Source organism: Salmo salar, chromosome ssa07, assembly GCF_905237065.1.
Source record: "Salmo salar chromosome ssa07, Ssal_v3.1, whole genome shotgun sequence".
In the NCBI taxonomy this organism is placed as follows: Eukaryota; Metazoa; Chordata; class Actinopteri; order Salmoniformes; family Salmonidae; genus Salmo; species Salmo salar.
In genome coordinates this window covers 11,185,616-11,202,822 of record NC_059448.1, presented here as the reverse complement: position 1 = coordinate 11,202,822, position 17,207 = coordinate 11,185,616, and the positions used below count along the sequence as shown (strand labels likewise).

Below are 17,207 nucleotides of genomic sequence, written 5' to 3'. Positions count from 1 at the left end.
CAATTACATGACATTTTCTCAAGAGCAATTCCTGAGGGGGACACCAAAAGTAGTGCTGTAACACATAGCCTACATTGTAATATGGTAAATGTATATTAAGGAGCCAAAGAAATAAGGTGTTTGCCGTACTCCTAACTACCGGTACCCAAAACTACAAAACTAATCACAACAGCAATACCATTGCCTTTAACAAATCTTAGTTCAGTCACCAGTTTAAGTTGAGAGTGGGGGTATCCATGGCATTTTCCAATTATGTTCCTATTTTACAAGTCAAAAAAATTGAGAACCTTTCATAATGTTGCCAAACAAAGACTCAACAAACTTACCTGAGACTCCCTGTCTCTGCCAGTCTGTCCCTGCATATCTGTCCCCAACTCTGCTGTCTGTGTGCCATCTGTTGCCTGCTCTGCCTAATGACATAATTGTGAAACATTTCCATTAGAATTTCATTTCTTTCTTATAAACATTTTATCAACTAGTCTTTGAGATATTAGGCTACTAGGGTTCTTACTATGCGTTTTGGTGTACTGAAAAATACTCTGAAGTCCGTCTTTTATTTTTCTGCCATTTTTCTACCTGGCTGGCTGGCTGGCTACACACACACACAGTGTGTAGGTTATTTACAGTAGGAGATGGGCTTCTATCATCTTATCTTCTATCATTCTATTTGGGCTTCGATCTAAAAGCTAGCTAGCAAATGTGAAACGGATTAAAATGACAAGAGTTGACAGCTGTATGAGTTCACCATTTACACAACATATGCTGCAACCTTTTGTAATTTTAATAGTTTGTTTCATATTGGCTGGCTTCCAACAATAGCTGAATTTGCAAAGCGAGCGAGCACCAATTCAGTTTCAGTGGTGTTTGCTATAATCTTTGCTACCATGGTTAAATAAAGGTGAAATAAAATAAATAAATAAAAGTTCCCTTGCAACAATTTAGCTTTTGCAACGAGACCATTAAATAAATTTAAGACAATGGTAGAAGAGAGTGTAGTTCTGTTCAGTTTGGACTTCAGTTTATCGCTAACCTAATCACAGGGACTTTGAAGCACTAACTTACATCATCTGCATGCTGATCTTGGAATAAATTGACGATAGCAAAGATTCCATCTTTGACGACGCCACATAAATGGAATAGGTACTAGCTAGCTTAATAGTTAATATTTGCGCGCTAGCTCTGCATATTCAGCTAGTGTGTGTGCGCGATTGACTAGATTAACCTCACGTCAGTTACGTTCATTGAGTGCCTTTCAGACAGTAGACACGACCCCTCTGTTACCTTGCCAACTAAGGAACTGGCAGTGGATCAAACCATTGTGAGGCAAAGGGTGGGGGGGTCGCAATCTTTTGAAACTTAAAAACGCGCTATTAAGTGTCTATAATCAGCACAATTGCTTTCATTGCGTATTATTAATATTATTTAAATTACATAGTTATGTTTCAGTGATATATTGGGGGGGACAAATCATATTTTTCCCAGGATGGGGGGTCGTGTGTCCCCCGTCCCCCCCGGGATTTCTGTTTAGTGTCGTTTGTTGTTTGTGTATACGTGTTTCTTTTGTTTTCCTTCTTTAATAAAATAAGAAGATGAGTTAACACGTTCCCGCTGCATTTTGGTCAAATCCCTAAGACACCCGTGACAGAACTACCCACCACCAACGGACCAAGCAGCGGTGGAAGGAGCGGCAGCAGAGCTGTAAAGAGGACTGGACATGGGAGGACATCCTGGACGGCAAGGGATCCTACACGTGGGAAGAGATCCTGGCCGGAAGGGATCGCCTCATATGGGAACAGGTGGAGGCAGCCAGGAGAGAGGAGATACTGGCGAGTCACCATGGAGGAAGGCTGAAGAGGACCGGGGACGCTATGTGGGAACACGGCTGGCAAGGAAGCCTGAGAGGCACCCCCAATCATTTTTTTGGGGGGGGGCACACGGGTAGTTTGGCTGGGCCAAGGGTGGGCCCTAAGCCAACTCCCTGTGCTTATTATGGGGAGCGTGGGGAGAGGAGAGCGCCGGTGTATGCGGAAGTGCGCACGATCTTGCCCATGCGCACGCACAGTCCGGTGCGAGTGATCCCAGCCCCTTGCAAGTGTCGTGCTAGAGTGGGCATCCAGCCGGGAAGGAGGATGCCTGCGCAGCACATCTGGCCACCAGTGCGCCACCTAGGCCCAGGTTACCCTACGCCTGCTCTACGCACGGCAGCCATCAGGCCTCTGCACAGCCCAGTTCGCCCTGTGCCAGCACTCCGCTCGTGCAGGGCTACTATTACCATCCAGCCAGGATGGGTTGTGCAGGCGGTGCGCTCCAGACCTCCAGTGCCTACTCATGGCCCGGTGTATCCAGTTCCTGCTCCTCGCACTAGCCTTGGGGTGTGTCTCCAGTCTGGTACCTCCAGTACCAGCCCCACGCACCAGGCCTCCAGTGCGTCAGCCCAGTCCAGCTCGTCCTGCTCCTGCTCCTCACACTAGCCCTGTGGTGCGTGTCTCTAGTCTGGCGCCTCCTAAGCCAGCCCAACGCATCAGGCCTTCAATGCGCAGTCCCCGTCCAGAGCTTCCGGCAACAGTACCCTGTTCAGAGTGTCCGGCAACAGTGCCCTGTCCAGAGTGTCCGGCAACAGTGCCCCGTCCAGAGTGTCCGGCAACAGTGCCCCGTCCAGAGTGTCCAGAAACAGTGCCCCGTCCAGAGTGTCTGGCAACAGTGCCCCGTCCAGAGTGTCCGGCAACAGTGCCCCGTCCAGAGCTTCCGGCGACAGTGCCCCGTCTAGAGATGGCCCACAGTTCGGAGCCTGCAGAGATGGCCCACAGTCCGGAGCCAGCAGAGACGGCCCACAGTCCGGAGCCAGCAGAGACGGCCCACAGTCTGGAGCCAGCAGAGACGGCCCACAGTCCGGAGCCAGCAGAGACGGCCCACAGTCCGGAGCCAGCAGAGACGGCCCACAGTCCGGAGCCAGCAGAGACAGCCCACAGTCCGGAACCGACAGCGACGGCCCACAGTCCGGAGCCAGCAGAGACGGCCCACAGTCCGGAGCCAGCAGAGATGGCCCAAAGTCCGGAACCGGCTCAGCCAGAGTCGCCCTACAGTCCGGAACCGGAGCTCCCAGAGTCGCCCTCCAGTCCGGAGCTCCTAGAGTCGCCCTCCAGTCCAGAACTCCCAGAGTCGCCTTCCAGTCCGGAGCTCCCAGAGTTGCCCTCCAGTCCGAGGTCTCCAGCGACGTGCATCAGCCCGAGGTCTCCAGCGACACGCATCAGCCCGAGGTCTCCAGTGACGCGCATCAGCCCAAGGTCTCCAGCGACGCGCATCAGCCCGAGGTCTCCAGCGACGCGCATCAGCCCGAGGTCTTCAGCGATGCGCCATAGCCCAGAGACTTCGGGAGGGGTAAAATATAATAAGCATTTAGCGGGGGTGGACAGGTTAGGTTGGGGAGTAAGGCTGGAGCCTGAGCCACCTCCATAGTAGGAGGTTGGGGAGGGGGGGTGTAGCACAAGAACCGTCGGTGATGGTGGCCACCCTCCCTTCCCTCCCTTTTATTTAGGATTCTTTTTTGTTTTGGGGTTTATTTTGTTGTGTTTATTTTTGTGTGAGGTGCTTCCGGGGTCTGCACCTTTGGGGGGGTGGTACTGTCACGACACGGCGTGGCAGGGGGTGTTTGTTTAGAGTGTTTCGGGGTTTGTTGGGCTATGTTCTTATTTAAGAGGTGTGTTTGTTTAGAGTGTTTCGGGGTTTGTTGGGCTATGTTCTTGTTAGTCTATTTCTATGTTAGTTCTAGTATGTCTATTTCTATGTGGTGTTTATTGGGTTGACCTTCAATTGGAAGCAGCTGCTCCTCGTGGCTTCTAATTGAAGGTCCTATTTAAGAGGGGTGTTTTTTCTATGGGATTTGTGGGTAGTTATTTCCTGTTTTGTGTTCGTGCACCTGACGGGACTGTTTAGTGTCATTTGTTGTTTTTGTATACGTGTTTCTTTTGTTTTCCTTCTTTAATAAAATAAGAAGATGAGTTTACACGTTCCCGCTGCGTTTTGGTCCAATCCCTACGACACCAGTGACAATCTGCTGGCACTCCCAGGACTCTATGTTACACAATAAATGTTCGTTTTGTTCAATAAAGTCCCTCTTTATGTCCAAAAACCTCAGTTTAAATTGACGCATTATGTTCAGTAATGCATTGTCTCAAATAACATCCGGTGAAATTGCAGAGAGCCAAATGAAATTACAGAAATACTCATCATAAACATTGATGAAAGATACAAGTGTTATACATAGGATTAAAGATAAACTTCTTGTTAATCCAGCCGCTGTGTCAGATTTCAAAAAGGCTTCACGGCGAAAAAAAATCATACTATTATCTGAGGATAGCACCCCATCAAACAAGCACAGACAATCATATTTCATCCCGCCAGATGCGACACAAAACTCATAAATAACTATATAATTCATGCCTTACCTTTGAAGATCTTCTTTTATTGGCACTCCAATATGTCCCATAAACATCATAAATGGTCCTTCTGTTCGGTTAATTCCGTCGTTATATCTCAAATGTTCATTTATTTGGCACAGAAAACACCGGTTCCAACTCGCGCAACATGACTACAAAATATCTAATAAATTACATGTAATCTTTGTCCAAACATTTCAAACAACTTTCCTAATACAACTTTAGGTATTTTTTTAACCTATATAATCGATAAAATTTAAGATGGAATAAACTGTGTTCAATACCAGAGGAAAACAAAGTGGAGCGTGCTTTCAGGTCACGCGCCTCAACCACAACAGTACACTTCACTCGACCCTCGTTCTGAACAGGGCTACTTCTTCATTTCTCAAAAGAAAAACATCAACCAATTTCTAAAGACTGTTGACATCAAGGAGAAGCGATAGGAACTGCAAGCAAGTGCCTTAGAATTCTAGATTCCCATTGAAATTCCATTGAAAAGAGAGTGACCTCAAAAAAAAATCCTGGATGGTTTGTCCTCGGGGTTTCGCCTGCCAAATAAGTTCTGTTATACTCACAGACATCATTCAAACAGTTTTAGAAACGTCAGAGTGTTTTCTATCCAAATCTACTAATAATATGCATATCCTAGCTTCTGGGCCTGAGTAGCAGGCAGCTTACTTTGGGCACACTTTTCATCCGGACGTGAAAATACTGTCCCCTATCCCAAACAGGTTATTAAGAGATGACACTTAAATTAGAAACAAAGACAACAGAGAGGTAGAAGAGAGAGCAAGAGAGAGAGAATAAAGAGTGGGAAAGTATCACAACTACACTCTTAAAAGAAAAGGTACTGTCTACAATCAACTGTCCCTGTAGGAGAACCCTTTGAAGAAACTTTTTATGTTCCAGGTAGAACCCTTTTGGGTTCCATATAGGACCCTTTTCCGCAGAGGGTTCTACATGGAAACCAAAAGGATTCTCCTATGGGACCAGCCGAAGAACCCTTTTGGAACCCGTTTTTCTAAGAGTTTATACATTCAGCTTGTTGAACTGACTAACATATACTAAAATAGGTAGCTTACCCATGAAGTTCGCAAGTGATGAAGAACTGACAGCCGGTTGAAGAATGGAGTTTATATCTGATAAAAGATATTAAAGTAGGATGTGATGGACTTCTCTAACCTGTATTAGCTTGTGATTTATGGATGAAGATGACTTGTGATGTCTTAAAGCTAGGGAGTGACCCTTGTCTTGCAGCGACACACTTCCCTCTCTACCGGACCCAGTTCGCCACTGACTGGTGGGAAGCCTTGACAAAGTCAAATCAAATCAAATTTTATTGGTCACATGGTTAGCAGATATTAATGTGAGTGTAGTAAAATGCTTGTGCTTCTAGATCCGACAGTGGAGTAATATCTAACAAGTAATCTAAGAAATTCACAACGACTACCTTATACACACAAATGTAAAGGGATGAATAAGAATATGTACATGTAAATATATGGATGAGCGATGGCCGTGCGACATAGGCAAGATGCAGTAGATGGTATAGAATTGTCAGTAGTTGCTAGGAGTGGTGGTAGGAGTCAGGTGCAGAGAGCAGAGGTAAGGAACTTAGTGTTTATTTAATAAAACACAACACGATCGACGCCAACACAACCGGCGTGGAAAAATGCAACGTGCCCAGAACAGGTGCACAGCATGCATAAAATATAACAGCAGTAGATCGCCAGCACATCCAAATACAAAACACAACCTGATGCTAAATAATCCCGCACAAACCTGGGCGGGCTAACCAGGCTTAAATAACCAAAATCAAAAGACCCAAATGAGGAACAGGTGCAAACAATAAGACATACCAAACGAAAAGGAAAAAGGGATCAGCGGCGGCTAGTAGGCCGGTGACGACGACCGCCGAGCGCCGCCCGAGCAGGCAGGGGAGCCACCTTCGGTGGGATTCGTGACAAGAATACAGTTATATACATATGAGTGGTGTAATGTAGGATATGTAAACATTATTAAAGTGACGTTATTTAAAGTGACTAGTGATACCTTTATTAAGTCCAATGAAGTGGCCAGAGATTTGAGTCTTTATGTTGGCAGCAGCCTCTCTATGTTAGTGATGGCTGTTTAACAGTCTGATGGCCTTGAGATAGAAGCTGTTTTTCAGTTTCTCAGTCCCAGCTTTGATGCACAGTAAATTGGTCATTGATAAATCTCTATTTGTGATGCAACTACAAATTACGTTATTGTTGACTCACAACTGTATCACAATTCAGCATGATGAACTGATTAACATAGGCCTATAGTCTAAAATAGCTTACCCATGACCTCAGCTGCAACTGATGAGGAATTGACAGACATTTCTGACTCTGAGGGAAGAGTGGAGTTTGCAAGATACATGACTAAAAGCTGTTATTAAAGTAGGATGTGATGGATTGAATGTGTATAACCTGTAATCTATACTATTGGTATGAGGTCTTGTGCTCTAAGGACGAAGATATCTTGTTCTAAGTTTCAAAGCTAGAGTGACCCACCTTCCTTGTCATCTGACGGTGAAGACATTGCCAGTTGTGTGCTCTCAGCTGCCTCCTTGTTGGTAACTGTTTGTCTGGGCTCTGGTTCAGCGGTTGTACACTGCCAATCATCAGAGATTTTCAGACAAAACTCTTCGAACCTCACGGCCTCCACATCTGTATCTGGGCTCTCCACTGTAGTAATGACAGTATGACAGGAACATAATGTACCAATAACTGCAAATATACACAACATATTCATATGCTGATAATTGAGAGAATACATTTTAAGCATGTGACTTCAACAAAGTCAACAAATCTAATTGAAATCAACAAAGTCAGTATTACAAAAAAATTGAATAATTATTGCAAAATTAAGCGACACACTATAATATAATTTAACATCATTAGAAATGTAATGAATAAAGCTGGTATTAACATCACTTTCAAAAAACTACTTTTTTTTAGCAACTTAATTGTAACATTTTCTCAGCTCTGGTACAGCTGACATATTCGTATAAACATAGATGGTGAACTTACTAAATATAGATGGTAAACTTACAAAACATTCATAGTAAACTTACTAAACATACAGTTGAAGTCAGAAGTTTACATGCACCTTAGCCATATACATTTAAACTCTGTATTTTCACAATTCCTGACATTTAATCCTAGTAAAGATTCCCTGTCTTAGGTCAGTTAGGATCACCACTTTATTTTAAGAATGTGAAATGTCAGAATAATAGTAGAGAGAATGATTTATTTCAGCTTTTATTTCTTTCATCATATTCCCAGTGGGTCAGAAGTTTACATACACTCAATTAGTATTTGGTAGCATTGCCTTTAAATTGTTTAACTTGGGTCAAACGCTTCGGATAGCCTTCCACAAGCTTCCCACAATAAGTTGGGTGAATGTTGGCCCATTCCTCCTGACAGAGCTGGTGTAAGGTTTTTAGGCCTCCATGCTCGCACACGCTTTTTCAGTTTTGCCTACAAATTTTCTATAGGATTGAGGCCAGGGCTTTGTGATGGCCACTCCAATACCTTGACTGTGTTGTCCTTAAGCCATTTTGCCACAACTTTGGAAGTATGCTTGGGGTCATTGTCCATTTGGAAGACCCATTTGCGACCAAGCTTTAACTTCCTGACTGATGTCTTGAGATGTTGCTTCAATATATCCACATCATTTTCCTCCCTCATGATGCATCTATTTTGTGAAGTGCACCAGTCCCTCTTGCAGCAAAGCACCCCTACAACATGATGCTGCCACCCCGTACTTCACGGTTGGGATGGTGTTCTTCGGCTTGCAAGCCTCCCCCTTTTTCCTCCAAACATAACGATGGTCATTATGGCCAAACAGTTCTATTTTTGTTTCATCAGACGAGGACATTTCACCAAAAATTACGATTTTTGTCCCCATGTGCAGTTGCAAACCGTAGTCTGGCTTTTTTATGGCGGTTTTGGAGCAGTGGCTTCTTCCTTGCTGAGCGGCCTTTCGGGTTATGTCGATATAGGACTCGTTTTACTGTGGATATAGATACTTTTGTACCTGTTTCCTCCAGCATCTTCACAAGGTCCTTTGCTGTTGTTCTGAGATTGATTTGCACTTTTCTCACCAAAGTATGTTCATCTCTAGGAGACAGAACGTGTTTGTACAGATGAACGTGGTACCTTCAGGCATTTGGATATTGCTCCCAAGGATGAACCAGACTTGTGGGGGTCTACAATTTTTTTCTGAGGTCTTGGCTGATGTATTTTGATTTTCCCATGATGTCAAGCAAAAAGTCACTGAGTTTTAAGGTAGGCCTTGAAATACACCCACAGGAACACCTCCAATTGACTCATATGATGTCAATTAGCCTATCAGAATCTTCTAAAGCCATGACATAATTTTCTGGAATTTTCTCAAGCTGTTTAAAGGCACAGTCAACTTAGAGTATGTAAACTTCTGACCCACTGGAATTGTGATAAGTGAAATAATATGTCTGTAAACAATTGTTGGAAAAATTACTTGTGTCATGCACAAAGTAGATGTCCTAACCAACTTGCCAAAACTATAGTATATTAACAAGAAATTTGTGGAGTGGTTGAAAAACGAGTTTTAATGGCTCTAACCTAAGTGTATGTAAACTTCCGACTTCAACTGTACATAGTAAACATAGATGGTAAACTTACTAGACATAGATGGTAAACTTACTAAACATAGATGGTAAACCTACTAAACATAGATGTTAAACTTACTAAACATAGATGGTAAACTTACTAAACATAGAAGGTAAACCTATGTCATGACGCTAGCCCTTCAGTGAATTTGCTAGCAGAAATGTGAACAATCGCCCTCTCCTGTTAGGTGTGGGGGGGGGGGGAGTTTTACAACTTCACAACCACATTGTAAATTCCTTGCAGAGACTTTTGTCTCCCTGACCATGCCATATGAGATAAGGTCACAGTAGAACAAAGGGACTCTCCCGCCAAATTCTACTACATCCCAGAATTTGAGAATTGAACAATATTCCTATTTTGGAGAATGTGTAAACGGTCGTGAAGATGCCAGCTACGACCCGGTCTGTTTTGTTTCATGTTTGTGACCTCATGCTAGACAATACAGCCACATTCCCCAAACTCTGTTTATACAAGTACCTCAGTTATGAGGCTTGCATCTAATTATTGTATAAAATGAATCGGTAAAGATGAAATTATTTGTGAAATGATGTAATGTGATGTTAACTTTTAAAATTAGAGAATTGTCCTTCCATGTAAAGTTTAACTAAGTCAGTAGCCACGCCCAAGTGAATAGACATTGGTTGGAAAGGATGAACCAACCCCTTTTCCACTCTTGAATAAAAGCCTCGATGACGAAAAGTCAACTGAGTTCCAAATAACGGGAGGACTTGTCCTCCATGTTGAAAAGGGCTAATTTCAACTCCACAGGCCAGGAAACGAGACACGACACCTACTAAACATAGATGGTAAACCTACTAAACATAGATGGTTAACATACTAAACATAGATGGTAACATACTAAACATAGATGGTAAACTTACTAAACATAGATGGTAAACTTACTAAACATAGATGGTAAACATACTAAACATAGATGGTAAACTTACTAAACATAGATGGTAAACTTACTAAACATAGATGGTTAACATACTAAACATAGATGGTAAACTTACTAAACATAGATGATAAACTTACTCTGAGCTGCTGGAGGATGGAACAGTAGAATTACAAGGAGACCCCCAGTGACCATGAGACAACCCATCATCCACAGTCTCTCTGACTACAGCTTCATGGATAACTGTTGCTTGTCTGGATCCTTATAGTGAGTGATCTTCTCCCGAGAGACAGATGGTATATAGTTGTGTGTGGTGTTTAATGGGCGGATCAGCTCATACGACCACTAAAGTGAAGTGAGTCAGAGGTCTGTAGTAGTGTTCATCTAAACCTGACACCCCCTAATGTTTCAATGATGATCCTACAACAGTGTGTCATACTAGGTACTTGTAGGGCTATGCACAGTGAGTCAGTCGGTCAGTCAGCCAGCCAGTCAGTTGTACAGAGCCTAGTGAAAGTCTACAGGCCTCTTGCAGTTGTCACATTTTTCTGCCTTAAAATAAAATCTAAGTGATTACATTAGATTGTTTTACTACAGATATACACAACCTGCCCCACATTTTCAAAGTGAAAGAAAAAGAATCAAACATGTTTTTTAATTAATTTTAAAATATGAAATTGTTTTTATTGTGTATGTCATGTTCCCAGCTGGGGGTGGTTTTATTTGCCCCCCCAAGCAATTTTGGAAATATCAAGACAATTTACAGAATAGATCAGGTAGACTTAGTCTGAGCTGTTGCAGGCTGAGGGCCCCTGTAACCAGTAAATAAAGCCTCATCTTTTAATCTCGTTGATTTACTTTTAAGCTAAAATGAAACAAATGATCCAAGGTCTATTCTTGAGAACACAAACCAGCTAATAAGCCTATTGTGGGTTTACTGTCTTTATATGTGTGGTATGACCTAACTAAACATGACAGGATTTCATAGATACATCAGATGACATACTATGGTGGATATAAACAACAAAAAGAGAACGAATATAACTTAGCCGCCTGTGTCCGTCAAATTGAACATAGCAGACTGTATAAAAAACAAGCCTGTAAAAGTGGTATATTTTATTGTTCCAGACAAAAGACAGCCACTACATGCAGTATTATTCACACATGATAAATGTTTGTGAGAGAAGAAAATGACAGCTTCTAAAAAAGGGATGAAGTATAGATGAGAGATCAGGAAGGCGTCCGCGCTACAGCAAACACATAAAGGGAGAAGGGATGTTTGACAATGACAAAATTCCAACAAAAAGGCTTACCAAGATAAACTGCCTAAAGGACTAATTTGAGGCAGAAAAAATTTGGAGAACTCAACAAAAAAAGGCAGAAATTCATTTATTATTTGCTCACTTTAATCCGTTGTTCAGGATGAGTACAGGTGACTGATGTTTCGACGTCAAGCTGACATCGTCCTCAGAGTGACCTGACCATTGCATTTAACTCTATTTATAGCATAGTCGCCTACTGAGACACAACAATGTAAAAATGAAAACAACATGATTCAAGGTTTGGGTTTTTCTAATGTAGCTGCCTTGATTTTTGGGGTCTTTGTGCCTCCCTTTTCACAGACACTCAAATACCCCCAAGGTAGATCATTGATTTTTATATATGACCTATTGGTCAACAACAAGACACCAGATTTGTATAATTATTATTTAGTGATTTTGACCTTATTTTTACATTGATGTGTCTCAGTAGGCTACAAATAGGAGTTAAGTGAAATTGTCCGGTCACTCTGAGGAAGACGTCAGCTTGACATTGAAACGTCAGTCACCTGTACTCATCCAAATAAGAAATTCCTCTCTGCCTTTTTTTGTGGAGTGCTCCAACTCCTTTCTGACTCAAATTAGTCCTTTTGGAAGTTTCCCTTGGTAAACCCTTTTGTTGAGTGATAAAATATATTTCATGTTCATAACATGATCATTACATCTGATACACGTGTTACACATATACTAAATTATCATGATTGCTAGCATATCAATTGACACTTTGTCACTACATGTAAAAACAGTTATTTTACACATAGCTGAAAAGGAAGTAGGAGCAGGAGTTGACATGTTTAGACATTAGCCTTCTTCCTGGGAAGTGGTTACTAGAATTTACTCTCATCAATGGACTTCATGATCTTCTCAATCGAAGGGTCATCTGGATTGGCACAGAAGCGGAAGTTCTTTTTTGTGACCAAGCTGGAAGAGAGCAGACAATATCCGAGTAAACATCCCTGTGTGTGTGTGTGTGTGTGTGTGTGTGTGTGTGTGTGTGTGTGGTGTATGTGTATCGTGGTGTGTGTATGTTTAATACTATACTTACATGACTGCCCTCTTAGAGCAGTCAGATCTGGTCATTTCATATTCCCTGACGGAATGTCTGGGGATTTTTCTTGGGTAATACTTGAAACAGCATTCTACAGGAACATTTGCATCTGTATAAAGAAACAATCTGTAATTGTTCTATCATTTTTCTGACACACTATATACCACAGGAGGTTGGTGGCACCTTCATTGGGGAGGACGGACTCGGGGTAATGGCTGGAGCGGAATGGTATGTAATACAGTACATCAAACACATTTCTTCCAGGTGTTTGAAACCATTCCATTTTCTTTCCAGTCGTTATGAGTCGTCCTTCCCTCAGCAGCCTCCTGTGCTACAGACGGGTTAGCTGACAACGTCACAAAAACGATGGCCGCACTTCAAAGGGGCAAAAGGCTGTGTGTTAGGATTCTGGTGGTCAGATGGCTCGCAACAATGACAAGAAGCTGCCATGTGGGGAATCGTAAGTGGCTCGTTTCAGCTACTTTTAGCTTGTTCTTGACTGATGTCACGTCTTTGCTAATATGGCGAAAATCATCTAGCTAGCAAGCTGACCAAAAAGTGTAACAATGTATTTGTAAAATAAATTTTTTAATGAACATTGGAGATTAAATATAATTTACATGTCAACAACTTGAGCCGACCCCAGCTGTTTTACTCCATTGTTGTGCACATGTCGATTCTGTTGCTAAACAACCAACCCGTCTATAAGTCAGAACTTAAACATGGAATCTTTCCTTTGAGTTCATAATGCAACAATTCAGAGTAGGAGTGCTGATCTAGGAGCAGTTTTGCCTTTTAGATCACAATGAATAAGATTGCATAAACAAGGGGGGAACTGATCCTAGATCAGCACTCCTAATAAGTACAGCGCCCATATCTCTTCCATACATCCCTAACCCTAATTACTCCTGTAAGTCACTCCGGATAAGAGCGTCTGACAAATGACTCAAATGTAAACGTCACACTCAATATTAAGACAATTTTCTGAAGAGAAGGATTGATAGTAGTTAAGAATGGATTCCAAAGCAGGGATAACTTACTGTTGGCCAATGCGGCGGACCACAGGGCTGCTCCCAGGACACACAGCAGAAGGATCAGAGCAGACCGCATGATTGGTTGATGATGAGCAGAGGATGACCAACAGTGTTAACACCTCAGCAACTGTAAAGGGTTCTAAACTCAGGACAGAGTGTTTTGTCCTTTATGATCAGAGGAGGGGAGGGAGGTGTGTGGTTTTGGTGGGGGGGGGGGGCAGAGTGTGTAGGTGACAAAAGTTTCCACATCATCTCAAAAGTAGAGAAGAAAAAAACCCTGAGTGATAGCGGTGTGTTCACAGGAAATGCACGTGTGGTTAGTCCACCACAGCGGACGGCTTGCACAGGTCTTTGTAGCACGCATGAACTAAAAACTAAGCATCAGTGTGAAACAAAGTCTGATGTTATTGACCCCCTACTCCCTCTTCTTGGGCTATAAAGCAGTTTCCTGGAAATAATTTGTTCTGCAACTATGGAAAAACAATTGTGACGTTGAACAGATAGAGGCATTCACACTGTTCATCAAGTTGTATATGTACACATCTTTATTTAATAAAACAGTAGCTATACACTGAGTATACAAAACATTAAGAACACCTGCTCCTTCCATGACAGACTGACCAGGTGAAAGCTATTATCCCTTATTGATGTCACTTGTTAAATCCATTTAAATCAGTGTAGATGAAGGGGAGGAGACAGGTTAAAGAAGCATTTTAAGCCTTGAGACATGGATTGTGTATGTGTGCCATTCAGAGGGTGAATGGGCAAGACACAATATTTAAGTGCCCTTGAACGGGGTATGGTAATAGGTAATAGGTGCCAGGCACACCGCTTTGTGTCAAGAACTGCAACACTGCTGGGTTTGTCACGCTCAACAGTTTCCTGTGTGTATCAAGAATGTTCCACCACCCAAAGGACATCCTGACAACTCGGAAAAACTGTGGGAGGTATTGGAGTCGACATGGGCCAGCATCCCTGTGGAAAGCTTGACACTCCGACGAACTGAGGCTGTTCTGAGGGAAACGGGGAGAAATTCAAAAATTAGGTGTACTCAGTGTACACTTCAAGTGATTGTACACTTCCAGTTCCATTTTTGACCCTGCTGCCCTCCCACCCATGTTCCACTCCAGTTCTCTACAACCAGAAAGGGTTACTTGGACATGTCACATATAAAAACAATGAGACAATCAAACTGACAATACAAAGCTTAAAGAAAATGAGATAACGTGGAAAGATATCATATGGCCTTCATTATTACATTTAATGGATCTACAACAGACCAATGACAGTCATTTATTCTTCCCAGGATGCACTTCTGTGATTAAGGGGTGTCTACTTCCAGTAGTTCTTACTGATTGATTATTGTGGCTGGGTAAGGCCATGTCGGACACACATGCCTCAACCCTGTAACATTCACACAGTCACTAACAGGGGATGTCTTTTTGTCCTTTAGAAATGTCACTTCAAATCACATACAACACACACACAAGGGTCCTCAATCAGATGTGAGGGACACCAATATAGTGAGAGAATGTACTCAAGACAAAAAAAAAACGGTGTGAAACTACAGATGGTGACAAACAAAAGGAACATGATTGTGCAGAATGCTTTATTGCAGTACTGTGGTATTCACCACATAGGCAGAGCAGGGGAAGGAGTGCGTCTGTCTTCATAACGTGATCAGAATGTCTATGTGCACAGGGGGGTGAGGAGGTGAAACGACGAGGGGGGGGGGATTGTCTGACATCCTGTTGCTATGGCTGGCTGAATATCGCCCACTTCTCAATATGCACTTTGAAGTGTTTCAAACAGCCATAGGGGTCACTAAATGCTTGGGGGCTCTGGAGTATGGAGGGTTTAGTACGGTACCTACATTTGAAACGAGCCTCACATTCAGGATCATCTACTGAGGAGTTCTCTTTTTGGCAGGTGATGGTGGCCGGCAGACATGAAAGAAGTAGTAGAATCTGTGAACTGAACACCAAACCAAAGCCTCTTTCTGAACGACACCCTCCCATCCCACACATCTAAACCAAGGCTGGTGTGTTCAGAAACATGAAAACCTGAGCAAACATGACTCAGGTCCTTTATCTACATTAACAAATGCTCATCACCATGAAGTAAGACAGCTTCTGATTGGGTTACAGCACTTACTAAGTGAGCACATCCAATAGGGAAAGGGCATACTGAGGACAACAGGGCAGCAATGCTTCACCCATAAAATCATCAACAATCTGTTTTCCTTTCTGGAGTCTTCTAAGCAGCTTCTCAATCAAACCGGTACACATGGGTTGGGGGGGGGTGACTGAAGTGGATTATATCAAATGGGACGATACCAGTGAGGTTTGTTGTGTTAGAATAACCAGTTTTTCTTCATTATAACGTAACGACAAATAAAGAGATTGTCTCCATACTAAGAGATGACACTTAAATGAGAAACAAAGACAACAGAAATTCATTACCATGAAAAATGAAATGTGCAGAAAACAGGAAAAAGGAGGCAGGTGATATACTGTAGTATATTGATTCTCCTAATCCACCTTAGCTGTTCCACTTTATACCACCTTAGGGGATGTAGAAGACATTAAATATCACCTCATTCCTTTTTCCAGGCAGCTCATTTCCTCTTGAAGAGGGTTAGTAAAACATGTATTTAAGAAGTGAATCTTTAACGGCACAACACAACAACAATTACATCTGTTGTATTTCAGTTGAATCTTGATAAGAATACAAATTCATTGACTACGCCCTCCTTTCAAGTCAATGAACCATTCTCCCCAGATCAACAAACACCCACGTCTTCTCCTTGGGAGCCTTTCCTTCATGGAATGGTACAGAAACAAATAACAAACAAATGGAACCAACTAGGATTCAGCAAACAAATTAAAAACACATCAGTCCAAACAAAACAAAAAAGGCTAATGATAAAAATCGCAGCTGACTTGCAGGAATGACCAATGACAACAGAGGTTTGGAGTAGAGGTAGAAGAGAGAGAGAGAGAGGGATAGGAGAGAGAGACGTAGGAGAGAGAGACGTAGGAGAGAGAGACGTAGGAGAGAGAGACGTAGGAGAGAGAGACGTAGGAGAGAGAGACGTAGGAGAGAGAGACGTAGGAGAGAGAGACGTAGGAGAGAGAGACGTAGGAGAGAGAGACGTAGGAGAGAGAGACGTAGGAGAGAGAGACGAGGAGAGAGAGACGTAGGAGAGAGAGACGTAGGAGAGAGAGACGTAGGAGAGAGAGACGTAGGAGAGAGAGACGTAGGAGAGAGAGACGTAGGAGAGAGAGACGTAGGAGAGAGAGACGTAGGAGAGAGAGAGAAAATAGTGGAAAGTTCTAAAGAGGAGTGAGAAAGAGAGCAGGTCCAGTTGGGTAACTAGTATTCCTGCTATAGACATGTGGCAGAATACAGTACATTCGAGAGCATCTTTCTGCCTGGTTTCATTCTGGGACAGGGGGCACAGCATGTATAAAAAGGCCTAGTCACCCCTCACCCCAGTCTGTTCCAGACCTCCAGGGTCTCTGCTCCGTGACTCACATCTAGGGGGACCACAGTGGCTGATTGTCCCCAGCCCAGAGCGCTCTGAGCCTGGGGTAGCTCCGTCCCAGGGAGGGCAGCTCCCTCACACAGCCTGGCCCGGGTCCAGTGTTTCATGGGGTCAGGTAGAGTACTGGGTTGGAGAATGAGCTATTGTCTGTTGTTTTGCTCCTGGATGACCGTTGTACTCAGCGCTTTAGGACTGGACTGCTCCTTCTGTAAGGCCTGAAGAACCTGAGGAGAAACAAGGGACCATGGT

General features: G+C 43.0%; 2 protein-coding genes and 1 long non-coding RNA gene across 9 annotated transcripts in view; all 3 read right to left on the bottom strand.

Moving 5' to 3' along the window:
* Positions 1-369: 369 nt before the first annotated feature.
* LOC123743736 (uncharacterized) lies at positions 370-10,287 on the bottom strand. Its single transcript, XR_006770564.1, has 3 exons — positions 10,151-10,287; positions 6,974-7,147; positions 370-410 (listed from the first exon to the last, which is right to left on the bottom strand). It is a non-coding gene; the product is annotated as an uncharacterized lncRNA (long non-coding RNA).
* An 824-nt stretch (positions 10,288-11,111) lies between these two features.
* LOC106608548 (C-C motif chemokine 4) lies at positions 11,112-13,603 on the bottom strand. The gene is made up of 3 exons (XM_014206509.2): positions 13,418-13,603; positions 12,375-12,486; positions 11,112-12,250 (listed from the first exon to the last, which is right to left on the bottom strand). The coding sequence occupies exons 1-3, from the start codon at positions 13,485-13,487 to the stop codon at positions 12,157-12,159; spliced, it is 276 nt and encodes a 91-aa protein (XP_014061984.2). The 5' UTR covers positions 13,488-13,603; the 3' UTR covers positions 11,112-12,156.
* Positions 13,604-13,933: 330 nt separating this feature from the next.
* The window catches only part of LOC106608549 (TBC1 domain family member 14), a 70,018-nt gene continuing 66,744 nt past the window's right edge, over positions 13,934-17,207 (bottom strand). For all 7 annotated transcript variants that reach the window (XM_014206511.2, XM_045721492.1, XM_014206513.2 and 4 more), the window contains one exon: positions 13,934-17,182. In XM_014206511.2, the coding sequence (XP_014061986.1) occupies positions 17,099-17,182 (84 nt within the window). In that variant the 3' untranslated portion in view covers positions 13,934-17,098. The remainder of the gene's footprint in view (positions 17,183-17,207) is intronic.